Source organism: Acinonyx jubatus, chromosome E1 (assembly GCF_027475565.1).
Source record: "Acinonyx jubatus isolate Ajub_Pintada_27869175 chromosome E1, VMU_Ajub_asm_v1.0, whole genome shotgun sequence".
NCBI classification, from domain to species: Eukaryota; Metazoa; Chordata; class Mammalia; order Carnivora; family Felidae; genus Acinonyx; species Acinonyx jubatus.
Window position 1 is genome coordinate 26520355 of NC_069397.1, and position 18259 is coordinate 26538613.

Sequence of the window (18259 nt, forward strand, 5' to 3'; positions counted from 1 at the left end):
GTGTGAAGGCCTATATAAAAAAAATTAAGCATTATCATAACTTGATAAAATCTAAGAATGTTTAAAAAATATACGAATTTGCATATTCTGTTTTGAAGTCTGATAAGTTGCATGCCCTATCACTATAGAGTACTCTTGGCATAATAAATTTTACTATTAATTTATAGAAAGTTACTATGCAAAGCTGGACGCATAAAGTTTATGGAGTCCCAGAGAGGTTGCTATCATAAAGGGAATTAAAATAATGTTATTGTTTCTTAGGCATTAATACTTTCTTTTCTTTTTTAAAATTTTTTTAATGTTTATTTATTATTCTGACAGACAGAGAGAGAGACAGCACGAGCAGCGGGGGGCAGAGAGAGAGGGAGATACAGAATCCAAAGCAGGCTCCAGGCTCTGAGTTGTCAGTACAGAGCCCGACGTGGGCTCGAACTCACAAACCACGAGATCATGACCTGAGCCGAAGTCAGAGGCCTAATCAACTGAGCCACCCAGGCGCCCCAGGCATTAATACTTTCAAGGGACAATTAATACTTTAATTAATTGGAAGAAAAAGCAAAATGATAGCTTCCTTCTTCCCCTAGAAATAACTAAAAAGATCAAAGAAAAATTTATCTTCTGATACACTACAAAATAATTTACTACTCACCATGGTATTTTATTATTTGTAAAAATCTAACAGGATATTGTAATATTTACCAAAGTAACTAGCATTCCCATATTAAAAAATCATTTCATTGAACAATATACTTAATGTAAGTGGCAGAAAATATATTCCTTGAAGGAGGAATGTCCTTGGAATTTTGAGTGATTTTCATGGCAGGAGAGTAGAGGACAGGCTCAATAAACTCATCCCAAATGCCAAAATCTAATATTAGAAACTGGGCAGGTAGAAGTAGCTGAAGTTTTCCTGTCTCATTCTGCTCTTCTAAGAACTGAAGGTAGAGAGGTGTTAAGAAGAAATTGGAGAAAATTAAAAGATATGCTTTTAATTTTGAAGGAATTATACCAGGGCAAAGACATTACTCACTGCTCTTGCCTTTCCTTTGGTGAATGCCTCTTTGATGTAAACCTCACTGATTAAGACATTCTATTCAGGTTAATTTTATTTTATTCTAGTGAGATTTGCCCTTTTAAAAGGCAACAATTCATGTCAAGGTTCGTATATTCATTTCCCCTCATTTTCTCTCTTCTATTCATACACACACACACACACACACACACACACACACACACACACCTCTCTGTCCTGAAGCTTTTGTTAAGACTGGCTATGCACAATAGCTGATTCTCACTTCTCTAACCACAACCCACAGCTCTTTGCCTCTTCAGAGACTCCTTTCTTCCCCATTTTTTGCCACACTGACATCTGGCTGGTTTTCTGTAAAGGACATTGGTGCCCTGAGAGGAAGTATTATTTGGGGGTATGAAAGAAAAGTGGAATTAGTGTAAGGCAATATTCTCTCAGCTAATAGTAAAAATATGACATTTTTGGTTATGTATGTGAAAATGATGATGTGCATTTTCCTATATGAGAACACTATTTTTGTTTGCTAAAAGTCTTAGATGAAAAGTTTCACAAGGCAAGAAGTGAAATAAAGACAGACAGGAAGGGAGGGAGGAAGAAAGAAGGAAAGAAAGAAAACAAGGAAAAAGTCATAAAGGGGCACAATTTTCCAACAGGGACAGGGAAAACCTGCCCCAAATTCACTAACCCCCAGATGACTTTCCACAGTTAAATACCTAAGGAAAATACCAACCCAAAGAAGCAGAACCAAAATATTAACAATTCACACTGGAATGAGCAAATGAATTAAGTTTCAATGCATTTCAAAGGGCTCACCATCATCACACAGTAAATCAGAGGGTGTAATTACCTGGATATGCATTTTAATTATTGCTTTTCCAATCAGAGTTGCACCAAAGAAAGTCCAAAAAGGTACAAGAAAATGTCCACATGTTATTCCAGCCAGGTCAAATAGAGGATTTGGAATCTATTTAAAAAACAAAACAAAACAAAACAAAACACACACACACACACACACATTAAAATAGGACTTTCATATATAATCCAAGGAACAGTTTTAATTTTACCGCCTACAGATATGTGGAATTATGCTTAAGCCTTGCTTACATTACAAAGAGAGGTGTAGATTCCCTGATCAATACTAGACTGTTCAGAAGGTTAGGCAAGTATTCTAATGTTTCTGTAAATTCGGTCTCATATTCATCTCAGGCTGCTGTTAAAGCAAACCCAACTGTCCTTTTGCTTACATTACTTATGGCTAATGCCCCATAAATATACTTTTTTCTATCACATTAGAATTGGTAAAACCAATGGACCCACAGGAATTTAATCCCATTCAGCAGATACTTAACCGTTTGGTAGCTGTGTCTAAGGTGAGGTATAAACGAAGAAAAAGTCCTGAGATTATTTCAGTAATACTGGGGTTGTAAAATCTTCAGCTTGAAATAAGAATATCATCTAGAAATCACTCATATCTATATAGCAAATATTCTTATGAAATTCACAAATATATTTATAGGCAGATGTGCTTTTATTCCTCAATGTAAAAAAAAACCTTGTAATTTGTATTTTGCACAAACAAATCTCATAATTTGTATGACAGTACAAGGCTGTGAGGCTGTGTAATATATTTTAGGCAGAAAATCAAGTGTGGAAATACGAGCGCATAGATTCAGATGTTTTGAATACTCAGTCCGAGACAAAGAAGTGATTCACAACAAATACCTTTTCCAAACATTCCCACATTTCAAGAATGCTGAAAGACAATTTCATGTAAAAATGCAAGGAAACCACAAGCTGTTTTTGAGCACTTCATCCATTTTTCTCCCATAGAAGCACTCTGTCCTTGTGGCAGTTGGCAGAACCATTCACAAGCCAATTAATTTATATAATTTCATTTCTGAACTTTCAAAGAAAAGACTAGTTGTTTAAAAGATATTTGTCACATATGTTCTTCTTAAAAACAATGTCATGACTAAATTAGAATTCAAATATTCTTTTGTTCATAACACTTGGATTTAATAACTTTTGTTTTTCTCATCCAAATTCAAATGTTTAATGCAATTTCATGTCTTACAATCATATAATATCACTTGCATAGCTTTACATCTATCATTTCTTATATTTTCTCACGTGACCCTCATAACTCCATGGATTATAATTTTAATTGTTTTCCTTTATTATCAGGCTCTATCTCAAGCTGAAATAGAAATTAAAGTATATAAGATATGTAAATCAGAATAGATTAAAAATTAGAATTTGTTAAACATGTTAAACACCTCAGTGTATGCCAGATACAGTCTGAGCATAATTAATGAGTTTATTGTTGCATGTGCATGTTATTTATTCTTTTTTTAAGTTTATTTTGAGACAGAGAGAGAGAGAGAGAGAGAGAGAGCACGCGCGAGCAGGGGAGGGGCAGAGAGAATCCCAAGCAGGCTTTCCCCTGTCAGCAAGGAGCCCAATGTAAAGCTGGAACTTGTGAAATGTGAGATCATGACCTGAGCCAAAACCAGGAGTCAGATCAATTGAGCCACTAGGCACCCCTTCTTTTTTTCACCATCTAACTAAATACAGAAAGGAAAACTGAGATTACAAAAGCTACTAATGGGGTGTCTGGGTGGCTTAGTTGGTTAAGCATCTGATTCTTAAATTTGGCTCAGGTCATGATCTCACATTTTGTGGGTTTGAGCCCCACACTGGGCTCTGTGCTGACGGTGCTGAGCCTGCTTGGGATTCTTTCTCTCTCCTTCTCTCTCTGCCCCTCCTGCACATGTTCTCTTTCTCTCTCTCAAAATAAATAAAGAAAACTTAAAAAAAAAAAAAAAAAAGAGCTACTAAGTAGCTTTGAAATTTTCCCTCAAGTAGAAGTTTGTTAGTTTAAACGTTAACAACAAAATAACTAAAGACTTTTTACCTTAAAGTATATATTTTTAATACTTTAACAGAAATATCAATTTTCTGGAAAAAAGTTCCTGGAAGGCCAAACTGATCTATCAATTTCTGTTCAATACTGACTATTCCTAGTCAAATATAAAGAAGACTGACTAGTATGGAAAATGGATTTGCAACAGTGAGGTCACAGAGATAGATGAGTGCCAAAGAATAAATACCATTTTTTATTTTAATAAATTGAAGGTACTCATGTTTTCCCTAGGAATAATGAAAGCTAGTTTTTATTGAATGTTCTGATTTTTAGGATACTTTTCTAAAGTTTCTGCATCACCAACTCAACTTAATCCCCAAAACAATGCTATATGATATGCTTATGCTCATTTTACAGGAAAATGAGACAGATTTGACAGTTTGTTCGGGAGAGCAGGATTTCAGCAGCAGAGCAGAATTTCAACCCAGGCAATGTGGTTCCCAGGCTTGTTTTCTTAGCCTCTAAAGTAAGGACATTATTATCCATTAGGTCTCTCAGTTTAATCCCAGTCTGCTGACTTCCACAACACTTTCTACTTATCCTTGTATTTCAGTGGTCTCCCTCACTAGACTTCAGGATCCTCGAGGAAAGGGAATATATCTTTCATCTCTTTATTCTCAACACTCAGTGACTAAATCAAAGCTGAGGAATAATGATAAAAAATGGTTGAACATTTATGTTCTAAGCACTGTGTTAGTTCACACACACACACACACACATATTTTAATTTTTTAATGTTTATTTATTTTTGAGAGAGAGAGAGCGAGCAGGGGAGGGGCAGAAAGAGAAAGACACAGAATCTGAAGTGGGCTCTAACTCATAAGCTAGGAGATCATGACCTGAGCTGAGTCAGATGTTCAACTGACTGAGCCACCCAGGCACCCCTTACATATAGTTTCTTGAATCCTCAATCGGCCTTTACAATGATGAGTGACTTATTGTCCATTAAAAAAAAATTAGAAATCTAGGGCTCAAAGAGAGTAACTTGATTAGGTTACATAGCTAATAAGAGACAAGACTGGCTTAGGAATGCCAAAGCCAATTTTCTTTCTACAATATCACACTATAGTATACTTATAAACTGCTCAAATACTTGAGAGATCAAATTATGATAAAGAGCTCATACACTGAAATGAAAATTTAGATTATGAAAATTTCTAGTATTGCTGGGTCAAAGGATAGTAATTGAGGCATATGTGTATCTCACAGTATCTCTAGAATGTTGACATTACATTAGAAATTTTGGCACCAAAAGTCCTCTTTTTTTGGGCATTTGCTTTTGCTAAGGCAGGGGAGGGGCAGAGAGTACTCAAAGATATGTTCATATTCTAGAAAATAATGGACAAAGCAGCTGTGTGTCAGTAGATAATAATTTTGTGAATTATATTTATAGGTGCAGTTTTTATTGTATCAAGTAGGTACACCTAGTTAATCCGGCCAAATCCACCACTGAACTACCAAAAATTGTGTATGGACTACCAAAGAAAGCTTTGATCAAAATGCTCCATTTCAAATATAACTATTTCTATCATATTAGAAAAGGACCAGGATAAACACCAACTCATCAAGGAATGTTGATTTCCCAAATCTGCAATTTAAGAAATTAAGTTTTTGACTTAAGTGGCTTCTTAGTTCACTGTAGCCAAAAATGCCCTTAACTTTGCCCCAGAGGTTTCAATTACCTAACTTGGTGTAAATACCCCTTAAGACAGGTTTCACATGACTTCTTCCTTATAACTAATACTTGAAACTTTGGAAAAAGACTACCTATCTATAACTCTGGAAAGAATGAAGTCATTGTTACTTGGTTAAATGCACTTCATTTTATAAATTCTTCATGGAAAGGATGAATTTTATCTCTTTTATTCTTACTGAACCAAGCCATTTAGGTCTGAAGTCATCATGGCAAGATGAAATGCTTGAAAAGTCAATAAACTAGATATGAATCCATCCAATAGAAACAGCTCATTTGATGAGTAAGATGAATGATTAATAAATTTATATACTCATTAAAAGTGATAGCATTTTTGTTCACTCAAGTATGTTACCTTATTTTTTGTTAAGTGTGTTATCTTTAAAAACAAACTGGATCAATATATAAATCTACCATTTATTGGAATTCCTCACTTTTAATACAATTCACTTACTGAAGCACAGGCCAAAATTCCAAAAAATCCAACCTTCTGTACTAGGTTTTGAACTGCCAGTTTAGCCCGGGAAGCAAAGTCCTGTATAAAAGGAGGATATCAAAACATTAATGAAATGTATAGGGAAGAAGAAAAGATGGCTCTTTATAGAATTTATAATATTAAATGCCACACAACCTGATTCACTTAATCATTGCTTTTGATGAATGATTAAAAAAAATCATAGGTTGCATTAAAAAATATGAATAAAATCTTGATAGAACATTAGTTACATCCTTAAAGACAAACTTTTACCACATTTCAAGAAAAAGCCAAAACACTGTTACTTTATTTTTCAGATTATCTCTGGATTATCTAGGGATGAAGAAAATGTTATAAACTATCTATGAACCAACTCATTATTTTGGAAATACTGACCTACCACATGCGATTCTTTTAAAAAAATTTATTTATTTATTTATTTAATGTTTTTATTTATTTTGAGAGAAAGAGAGACAGACAGGGCATGAGCAGGAGAGGGGCAGAGAGAGAAGGAGACACAGAATCTGAAGCAAGCTCCAGCTCAAGTTGGAGCCCAAGGCAGGGCTTGAACTCACGAGCTGTGAGATCATGACCTGAGCTGAAGTTGGATGCTCAACCAACTGAGCCACCCAGGCGCCCCTACCACATGTGATTCTTGATCTTGGGGTTGTAAATTTGAGTCCCATGTTGGATACAGAGATTAACAAAAATAAAATCTTAAATAAAAATAGAAAAAAAGATTAAATTTTATGCAGATCACCTAATATACAAAATAATAAAAAATATTAAGCCTAGAGAAGTTTGTGGAATTCTGTTTTTCAACACATCCTGAAAGTAAGGAGTCATTTCATCTCTCTGAGGCAGAATCTCTTTACTCAACAGAAATTAGATAAAAACAAAGGAAAACAGACTCCTTGTTCTTTCAGATGCCTGGGTGCCCATCATCAATTATCCTTCAGGGTGCTGTAAGAATTTTTATTTGAGGGGAAAGAGCTACTTTATCCAAATAAGTGAAGTAGAAACTTCCCTTTACCTTTTTGTTTTCTTAAATTTTCTAAATTAATTTTCAGCTTGCATGTCTTACAAGGAAAACAAATTAAGTGCCTTTTTAATGGGAAGTTTTACTTGTTAAAAAGTCTGAAAGTTGTCTACTGAAAATGGATTTCACAAATCTCATTATGTGTTGAACACACACGCACGCACGCACGTGCGCGCGCACACACACACACACACACACACACAGTGACCATGCTACTTTCAGTTCCTGTAATTTATTTTCCAGGACTTTCACAATATTCTCGGAATTAAAGTTACATTTTTATACTAAACAATCCATAAACATTTATTTAAATTCAACTAATATGAAGTTTACACCCTTGTTTTCATTATAAGAAGCCAACAGTAGCAGAATATGCAGCTTGAGGGAGTATTTTCTTGATGTTTTTCCTTGCCAGTGTAGTGAAAAACAAACAAACAAAACAAAAACAACCAAAAAAACCCTCAGGGAAGCATTGTACTAGTGTCTGCACCGAATCTAAAATATTTTACGGTAGTAACTCATGTTTAGATTTCATAAACACAACTACATTTTGTTGTTTTTATTTTAAACTTATTTTGCTTAAAGCCATATATTTACAACTTACTGATATGGCTCTAAAGGCTTTATTGACATAATTTTATTGAAAACATCATTCTTTCATGGTCTAAAATGTTCTACATGTTAAATGTAATTGTACTTTGATGCTCTGTATTTTATTTTATTTTCAGTTTTATTTATTTAAGTAATCTCTACACCAAATGTAAGGCTCAAACCCATGCCCTGAGATCGAGTTGCACACCTTCTGACTGAGCCAGCCAGGCATCCCTGTTGCTTTATATTTTAAAATTTCTTTTTTTTTTTTTAAAGCAACTCAGATACTTTTAAATCATTTGCATAGTTGACAGTTCTTTCTTATCATGTTGATTTTAAAGTAACACTATGAATATGTCTATTTATATTTCTGCTTGTTGTTAAAATAGAATTGTATCATAGGAATATTATTTGACAATAAATTCAACTTACACACACACATCCTCAACACCAGCCAAAAAAACTCTTTTACTAAAGTTTAAAAGAATCATTTCAAGCATAGTCTGCTATTCTTTTTAGGCTGGCAAATAAAATAAAATAAAATAAAATAGCCACAAAAGGACATCAATAATTTTAAAATCAATATTTTAAACAAAAAGCTTAACAATTTAATATGATAGGTAGTCAATATTTAAGTTAAATATCAAAAGAAATTAGTATCTCATTTTAATGGTTTTGGTGTATCTGTGGGAACAATGTAGCAAGTACAATTTGATTACTTCCTCAATTGTCATTCTTTATTAAAAATAAATCTGTACAACTAAAAACAAATTCCTTTTAATAGTTTCATTTCTCTGGATTCACATTTCATAAAGTTTACCTATTTCACAATTTAAATGCCTGAGAGGAACGTTTGATTCTCTAGTTCTACCTAAATAAGCAGCATGCATTTGCAATTTGTAATCATGTATCTCTTTCTACTTTTAAAAAAATAAACACAATATAAGAAAGTAAAATTATCTTTCCCACTCTCAACAACTGTGATTGTGTATTTAACTAACCATGCTTCTGAAATGAAGAAGAGACATTAGAAACATTTCTCCAATAACTACAATAAAACAAATGAAGCAGTGTTATAATAAATCCTTATCACGGAGACTTTAAGGATTAATAAAGAAAAAACAGATAAAGCCTTCAAGTATGAATATTCCTGCATGACTTTTATTTCACCTTTCTTTTTCCTAAGAAAAATTTGTGATTAAGGGAGAAGAGAAACTATATGGCTAGTTATAATTAGCTTGAAAAATGCTAATCTTTGAATCTAAAGATACCAGATGGATTTAAAATACATGAAATAACATTTATCTTCAAATGGCAACAGTCCACCTATTTCAATTTTCATAAGTGATCACGTGAAATTTCAAGATCTCTTTAAAAGCAACAAAAAATACCTAAACCTGTTAAACAAATGAAGTACTATGGAGATAATTAGTATTTGCTTAATAGCTTATATCAGTTTGAGATGGTAAATGGTGAAAAATTTTATAAATTATCTGCCTTCTTAATCATTCTATGTTAAAACTTTGGCTGACCTTGGGATGGTAATGAAGTGGCTCCACAGATAAAATTAAAAACCACAGAACAACTTTTTCAATAATAATTCCTTGTATGTAAGGGGAATTTAAAATACACTGAATTTGTGAAGTTCTTTCACCATCTAAAATGACATTTTAGGGGCACCTGGATGACTCAGTAGGTTAAGCATCGACTCTGGATTTCAGCTCAGGTCATGATCTTACAGTTTTGAGTTCGAGCCCAGTGTCTAGCTCTGTGTTAACAGTGAGGAGCCTGCTGGGGATTCCCTCTCTCTCTCTCTCTCTCTTCTTTTCTCTTTCTCTCTCTCTCTCTCTCTGCCCCTACACTTCTTATACTCTGTCTCTCCCTCAAAACAAATAAATAAAAGTAAATAAATAAATAAAAATTTAAGATCCTAATAACCATGTAATTAAATATTTTTTACAATGAAATAATACTAAACATAATACCATAATTAAAGTATACAATTAATTCTCATCTTCATAGAAACTGCAATGAAACATAACTCATAATCTTTAAATCTTTCAGACTAAAACATGTCCTAATTGCAATTTTCTACCCTTTATCAGGGCTCCCTATGGGTTATTTTCACATAAAAATGTAGATTAATTCATTAAATTCAAGTGAACAAAATATTTTATCTTACTATTATCTTAATCAACAATATTAATAATGTAACTACTATGCCTTAACACTGCATATTTAAGTAAGTTTACTTTAAAAGAGGTCTGTTTTAAAGAGTCATAGATCATCTATTGTTTTTGAATTATAATGGACTCAAACATGCTTATGAGATGAAGACTAATGAAATAAACTCTAGAATTATAAGCAAAAGTAGGGATATTAACTTGATGAAATGAAGTGATTGCAACAGTAGTACATTTATCAAAATAGTGATCAGAACAGACTTGTGCAACTACTATTGAAAATGAAATGTTTTAATATCAAATTTACAGCTTTTGCATTACATCAGAGATGATCACTGGAATTTCTATTTAAATTGAATATTAGGGTAAAATTCTATAATAGTACAAACTGAATACATTACATAAAGATATTTCATAAAAGCAAAGAATATTTATTTTGAAAACAACTTAAGAGATTTAGAAGTTAAAAAAAAAAAAAAGTTTGTTATTTTTGAGAGGGGGAGGGCCAGAGAGAGAAGGAGACACAGAATCCAAAGCAGGCTCCAGGTTCCGAGGTGTCAGTACAGAGCCCGATGCAAGGCTTGAACTTATAAACTGTGAGATCATGACCTGAGCCAAAGTCAGATGCCTAACTCACTGAGCCACCCAAGTGCCCCTAAAAGTTTTTTTTTCTAATTTAAATAATCTTTACACTCCATGTGGGGCTCAAACTCATGACCCCAAATTTAAGAGTCCCATGCTTTACCACCTGAGTCAGCCAGGCATCCCTAATGTAGAGCTTTAAAGTGTGTTTAAGGGGTGCTTGCATGGTTCAGTAGGTTAAGTATCCAACTCTCGATTTCGGCTCAGGTCATGATCTTATGTTTTGAGAGTTCAAGCTCTGCACTGGGCTCTGTACTGACAGAGTGAAGCCTGGGATTCTTTCTCCCTCTCTCTTTGCCCTCCCCGCACCACCTTGCTTGTCTTAATAAAATAAAATGTGTTTGAGCTTAAGGTGTTATCAACTTGAGACTAACTGTTATAAGATGTTTTATGTAAGCCTCATGATAAACACAAAGCAAAAATCTATAGGAGATACACAAAAAAACAGCGAGAAAAGAATATAAGCATCTTATTACAGAAAATCATGAAATCACAAAGGAGAAGAGTAAAAGAAGAAAGGAACAAAGGAATTATAAAACAGCCAGAAAACAATTTTAAAATGGCAATAAATTTATCAATGATAACTTTAAATGTCAATGGATTAAATTCTCCAATTAAAAGGCATAGACTGGTTGGATGGATTAAAAAAACAACACCCATCTATATGCTGCCTACAAGAGACTCACTTCAGCTTTACGGACATACAGACTGAAAGTGAAAGGATAGAAAAGGATATTCCACACAAATAAAAACCAAAAGAAAACATGAGTAGCTATACTTTTATCAGACAAAACAGACTTTAAGACAAAGACTGTAATAAGAGACAAAGAAGGCCATTATATAATGATAAACGTGTCACTCCAACAAGAGAATATAACATTTGCAAATATTTATTCACCAACATAAGAGCACCTAAATATATAAAGCAATATTAACAGATCTAAAGGAAGAAATAGACATCAATATAATAATAGTAGGAGACTTCAAAACCTTACTTTCATCAACGGATAGATCTTCTAGACAAAATCAGTAAGGAAACACTAGACTTAAACTATATAATGTAAAACCAGCCATATAACTTAAAACTATATAATGTAAAAACTATATAATGTAAAACTATATAATGTAAATACACATTTACAAAACACTCTATCCAAAGCAGAATATACATTCTTTTCAAGAACACATGGAGCATCGTCCAGGACAGATTCTATATTAAAACACAAGACAAATATTAATAACTAAAAATCCTGAAATTATATAAAGATCTTTTCTGACCACAATAGTATAAAACTAGGAATCAATTAAAAGAAAAAAACCGGAAATTCACAAATACATGCATGCTATTGAACAAATGGGTCAAAGAGAACTCAAAAGTGAAATAAAAAAAAAACCCAAAACCTGAAACAAATGAAAGTGGAAACATAGCATAACAACTTAAGGGATACAGCAAAAGCTGTTCTAAGAGGGAAATTCACAATGATAAATGACTACATTAAGAAACAAGAAAGATCTTAAACAACCTAGCTTTATACCTCAAGGAACTAGAACACAAAGAACAAGTTAAGCCCAAAGTTAATTTTTTTTTTTTAACGTTTATTTATTTTTGAGACAGAGCATGAACAGGGGAGGGGCAGAGAGAGAGGGAGACACAGAATCTGAAACAGGCTCCAGGCTCTGAGCTGTCAGCACAGAGCCCGACACGGGGCTCGAACCCACGGACCGTGAGATCATGACCTGAGCCGAAGTCGGACGCTTAACCGACCAAGCCACCCAGGCGCCCCAAGCCCAAAGTTAATAGAAGGAGGGAAATAACAAAGATCATAGTGGAAGTAAATAAAATAGAGACTAAAAAGACAATAGAAAAGATCAATGGAACCAGGCTGATTTTTTGAAAAAATAAACATAACAGTTAACAAACCTTTAGCCAGATTCACTAAGAAAAAAGAAAAAAAAAAAAAGACTTAAATAATACCTGAAAAACTGGACAACCTAGAAGAAATGGAAAAATTCTTAGAAATCTACAACTTACCAAGACTGAATCATGAAGAAATAAAAAATCCAAACAGACCAATTACTAGTAAGGAGATTGAATTAGTAATCAAAAACCTCCCCAAAAGCAAAAGTCAGGACCAGATGGCTTCACTGGTAAATTCTACCAAACATTTAAAGAGGAACTAATGCCAATCTGTCTCAAACTTTTCCAAAAAAATAGAAGAGGAGAGAACACTTCCAAACTCATTTTACAAGGACAGCATTATCCCAGTAACAAAACCAGACAAAGTCACTACAAGCAAAGAAAATTATAGGCCAGTATCCCTGATGAACACAGATGAAAAATTCTCAAAACATCTTAGCAAACTGAATTCCTTAATACACGAAATTTATTTCAGGGACGCAAGGATGATTCAACATACACACCAATCACTGAAATACACCACATGAACAAAATGAAGGGTAAAAATATATGACCATTTCAATAGACGCAGGAAAAACATTTGACAAAATCCAACATCCATTCATGATATAAACGTTTACTCAAAATGTGGGTATAGAAATGTATGTACTTCAACATAATGAACGCCACATACGACAAGCCCTACAGCTAATATCATACTCAATGGTGAAACACGGAACACTTTTCTTCTAAGATCTGGAACAAGACAAGGATGCCCACCTTTAACAGTTTTATTCAATATAGTCTTGGGAGTCCTAGCCAGAGCAATGAAGCAAGAAAAAGAAACAAAAGGCATACTATATATATAAAATGCTAAAGACTTCACCAAATAACTGTTAGAATAAATGAACTGAGTAAAGTTGCAGGATACAAATTCAATATACAAAAATCAGTGCATTTCTTTTTTTTTTGACTATTTATTTTTAGTAATCTTTACACCCAAGGTGGTGATTGGACTCATGACCCCAAGACCAATTGTCACATGCTCTTTCAACTGAGCCAGTCAGGCACTCCCCAAATCAGTTGCATTTCTATACATTAATAATGAAGAATCAGAAAGAGAAATTAAGAAAACAATCCTATCTGCACTATGACACACTGATGAAAGAAATTAAAGACACAAATAAATGGAAAGATATTCTGTGCTCAAGATTGGAAGAATTAATATTGTTAAAATGTCCACACATCCAAAGCAATCTACAGATTCAATGTACTCCCTTTTAAAACTCCAATGGCAGTTCTCACAGAAAGAGAATAATCCCAAAATTTGTATGGAACCACAAAAGACCTGAGTAGCTAAAACAATCATGAAAGATGAACAAAGCTGGAGGCATAGTGCTTCTTGATTCCAAATAACATTACAAAGCTACAATAATCAGTATGGAAGTATGGAAGTATGGAAGTAACTTATAAAGAGACACATAGATCAATGGAAAAGAACACAGAATCTAGAAAGAAACCCACACCTACATAGTCAAGTCAATTAATTTAAGACAATGGGGCCAAAATTATACAATGGGGAAAGGACAGTCTCTTCAATAAACAGTGTTGGGAACACTGGACAGCCACATGTAAAAGAATGAAACTGGACCCTATCTTACACCATACACAAAAATCAATTAAAAATGGATTAAAGACCTGAATAAAGGATCCAAAACTATAAATACCTAGAGGAAAACATAGGGAGGTAAACTCCTTGACATTGGTCCTAGCAATTTTTTTGAATAGGACACCATAGCAAAGGCAACAAAAGCAAAAATAAGGGTTTCTATCAAACTTAACAGCTTCCATATAGCAAAGGAAACCATCAATGAAAATGAAAAGGTAACCTACTCAATGGGAGAAAATATTCATGAATCCTATATCTGATAAGGGATTAATAGACAAAATATATAAGGAATTCCTACAACTTAAGAGAAAAAAATCTGATTAAAAAATGGGCAGAGGGGCACCTGGGTGGCTCAGTAGGTTAAGCATCCGACTTCAGCTCAGGTCATGATCTCACGGTTCGTGGGTTTGAGCCCTGCATCGAACTCTGTGCTGATAGCTCAGAGCCTGGACCCTGCTTCAGAAATTTTCCAAAGATGACCTACTGATGGCCAACAGGTACACAAAAAGGTAGTCAGCATCACTAATTATCAGAAAAATGCAAATCAAAACCCCAATGAGACATCAACCCACAAATGTTAGAAGTATATATATTTTTTTTTCTTTCCTTTTTTTTTTTTTAAGTAGGCTCCACGCCAAACATGGGGCTCAAACTCATGTCATGTCCTTGAGATCAAGAGTTGCATGTTCTACACACTGAGTCAACCAGGCACTCTGGAAAGCCTATTATCAAGACAAGAGATGGTGCAAAGGGAGTGCGTGTGCATTGTTTGGGGAAATGTAAATTTGTATAGCCAGTATGGAGGTTCCTCAAAAATTAAAAATAGAACAACTACATGATCCAGCAATTCCACTTCTAGGTACTGATCCAAAGGAAACAATCAGTATTGTGAAAAGATTTCTGTATCTCCCAGGTTTACTGAAGAATTATTTACAACAGCTAAGACATGGAAATAACCTAAGTGTCCACTGATGTATTAATAAGGAAAATGTTGTGGGGGGCACCTGGGTGGATCAGTCAGTTGGGCATCTCACTCTCAACTTCGGCTCGGGTCATGTATGATCTTGCAGTTCGGTTCGTGGCTTTGAGGCCCCTGTGGGGCTCTGCACTTAACAGTGCAGAGCCTGCTTGGGATCCTCTCTCACCTTTCTCTCTGACCCTCCCCTGCTTGTAGTTTCTCTCTCTCAAAATAAATAAATAAACAAAACAAAGCAAAGAAAATGTAGGACACACACCCACACACACCCTGAAATATTCAGCCATTAAAAAAGGAAATCCTCCCATGTGCAACATGAATGGACCTTGAGGGTGTTGTGTTAAGCAAAATAAGACAGAGAAAGACAAATACTGTATAATCTGATTTATATGTGGAATATTTTAAAAACCACAAAGTTATTGATACAGAGAAAAAAATCGGTGATTGCTAGAGGTGGGGTGTGGGGGATAGTGGTGGAGGACAGGGGGAAGGCAAGGATGGTAAAAAGACAGCAGCTTCCACTTATAAAATAAATAAGTTCTGGGGATGTAATGTATATTGCACAGTAACAGTTAACAATACCGTATTGTGTATTTGAAAGCTGCTAAGAGAGTAGATCTTGAAAGTTCTCATCACAAGGAAAAAAATTGTAACTGTGTGGTGATGGATGTTAACTAAACTTATTGTGATAATCATTTCTCAATATATATGTATATCAAAACATGTCGTATATCTAAGACTAAAACAATTTTACATGTCAATTATATCCCAGTTTTTAAAAAACAAATTCAGTGGGGCACCTGGGTGGCTCAGTCAGTTAAGTGTCTGACTTTGGCTCAGGTCATGATCTCACGCTTTGTGGGTTCGAGCACTGCATTGGGATCTCTGTCAGCACAGGGCCCAGTTGGGATCCTCTGTGCCCCTCTCTCTCTGCCCCTCCACCATGCTCTCTCTCTCTCTCAAAAATAAACATTTTTTTAAAAAGTTTATCTATTTATTTTGAGAGAGTGAGAGAGCAGAGGAGGGGTTACAGAGGGGAGAGAGAATCCCAAGCAGGCTCCGCACCGTCAGCACAGAGCCTGATGTGGATCTTGAACTCACAGACTGCAGGTTCATGACTTGAGCCATTCGAAATCCATGAATGGCTTAAGTGACTGGGCCACCCAGGTGCCCCCCCATAATCATATATTTCTATTCCTCAGGGCACTTTTATTAGATTGCATATTGTGAAAATTTAGTGTGTATATATGGGAGGGGAATAGTAATTGGCAGAAAAAGCAAAAAGAGATGATGAATGACTCAGGAAACCTACAATGTAAGAGAGAACAATAGAAAAAAAAAAGATGAAAAAAGTACTTAGAGAAATAATACAAACACCAATTCTACAGACTTCCTGTGACATCAAAATGATATAATACTGATTACCTGGACTTTAAAGTTCTCTGAGCCACAGTTTCTTCATCTTTTCTATAAAATGGTAATAATAGTATCTATTACCATGATAAGAGATAAAACTGATTATGGGAAAAATTATAGACAGGTTATATTACTTACTAACTGTCAAAAGATTAAAAAAAGAAACCCCAAGAGCCAATGAAATAAAATATTTCGTCAAAATTCTTAGCTGGACAATATGATGAGCTCAGTTATAGTGCAATCTCACAACTAAGGGGATAAGAGGTTTTTGTCTTGTTTTTAATTTCAAAAAGAGAAAAGCAACATGTTAATATCAAGGAAGGAAGAGGGCTGTAAAGCAGGAAGAAGGTAAGGAAGGAAATGCATTAAGAATTGAAAATTTATCAAACCTGCCACTAATTAGTTTGCCAAATCCTCCCCTCATAAGAGGGTAGAAATGGATAAGATTACTACTCCTGGAAGCACCTGGCTGGCTGAATCAGTAGAGCACATGACTCTTGATCTTGTGGTTGTGAGTTTAAGCACCATGCTGAATGCAGAGATTACTTAAAAATAAAATATATATTTTTTAAAGTTTATGTATTTATATATTTTTAAAGTTTATTTTATTTTGAGAGAGAGAGAGAACAGGGGAAGGGGGGAGAGAGGGAGAGAGAGGGAGGGAAAGAGAGAGAGAGAGAGAGAGAGAGAGAGAGAGAGAGAGAGAATCGCAAGCAGGGATGTGGGACTCGAACTCATAAGCCATGACATCATGTCCTGAGCTGAAATCAAGAGTCGGATGTTTAACCGACTAGGCCATGAGGGCACCTCAAAAATAAAATCTTAAAAAAAAAAAAAGATTACTTCTGAATACTAATTCTTTTTTTTTTTATTTATGTTTTTATTTATTTATTTAAGAGTGAGAGAGACAACAAGCAGGGGAGGGGCAGAGACAGAGGGGAACAGAGAATCTGAGCAGGCTCTGCTCTGACAGCAGACAGCCCGATGCAGGGCTCGAATTCACGAATCATGAGATCGTGACCTGAGCCAAAGTCAGATGCTTATCCGAATGAGTCACTCAGGTGCCCCCTGAATGCTAATTCTTAATCAACATATTCTTGTTTCTAGAAAATAAAAGGAAATTCTTTAGTTATTTACACCTGTAATGGTTATCTCACTATGATCACAAATCTTAAAACTCACAAATAATCTATTACACATAAAATATCTCATGAGTAGTCTAGGAGGAAAGAAGAGATGGAAGAAGTAAGGTTTCAGGAGGCTTTCTCCGGGGCTAATCATCAGCTGTTCTTAACATTTTCAGATGAAAAGTAGAGAAGTATTTTTAGAAGTTCAGATAAGCATAGAGTGTTTTTTTTTTTCCTTCTCACAGTCCAGTCAAATTAAAATTGAAGTCCAAGTCACCTGAATTTAAAGTGACCAGTATCTGCAGCTTAGGTTACTGCTGAAAAGAAACCATATGGAATATTACCCTGCCATAAGAAAGAATGCAATCTTGCTATTTGCAATGACATAAATGGAGCTCTTAGAGAGTATTATGCTAAATGAAATAAGCCAGAGAAATACAAATATGATTTCATTCATATGTAGAAATTAAGAAACAAATGAGCAAAGAGGAAAAAAAGAGAGAGAGGCAAGCCAAGAAACAGACTCTTAACTACTGAGAACAAACTCATGGTTACCAGAAGGGAGATATGTGGGGGGGAGGGGGGGGAAAGGTTAAAT

General features: G+C 34.6%; 1 protein-coding gene across 3 annotated transcripts in view; it reads right to left on the reverse strand.

Moving 5' to 3' along the window:
• The window catches only part of VMP1 (vacuole membrane protein 1), a 126255-nt gene that overhangs the window by 22973 nt on the left and 85023 nt on the right, over nt 1-18259 (reverse strand). For all 3 annotated transcript variants that reach the window (XM_027034264.2, XM_015069710.3, XM_015069711.3), the window contains 2 exons: nt 6101-6181; nt 1878-1994 (listed from right to left, as the gene is read on the reverse strand). In XM_027034264.2, coding sequence (XP_026890065.1) covers nt 1878-1994; nt 6101-6181 — 198 coding nt within the window. The remainder of the gene's footprint in view (nt 1-1877; nt 1995-6100; nt 6182-18259) is intronic.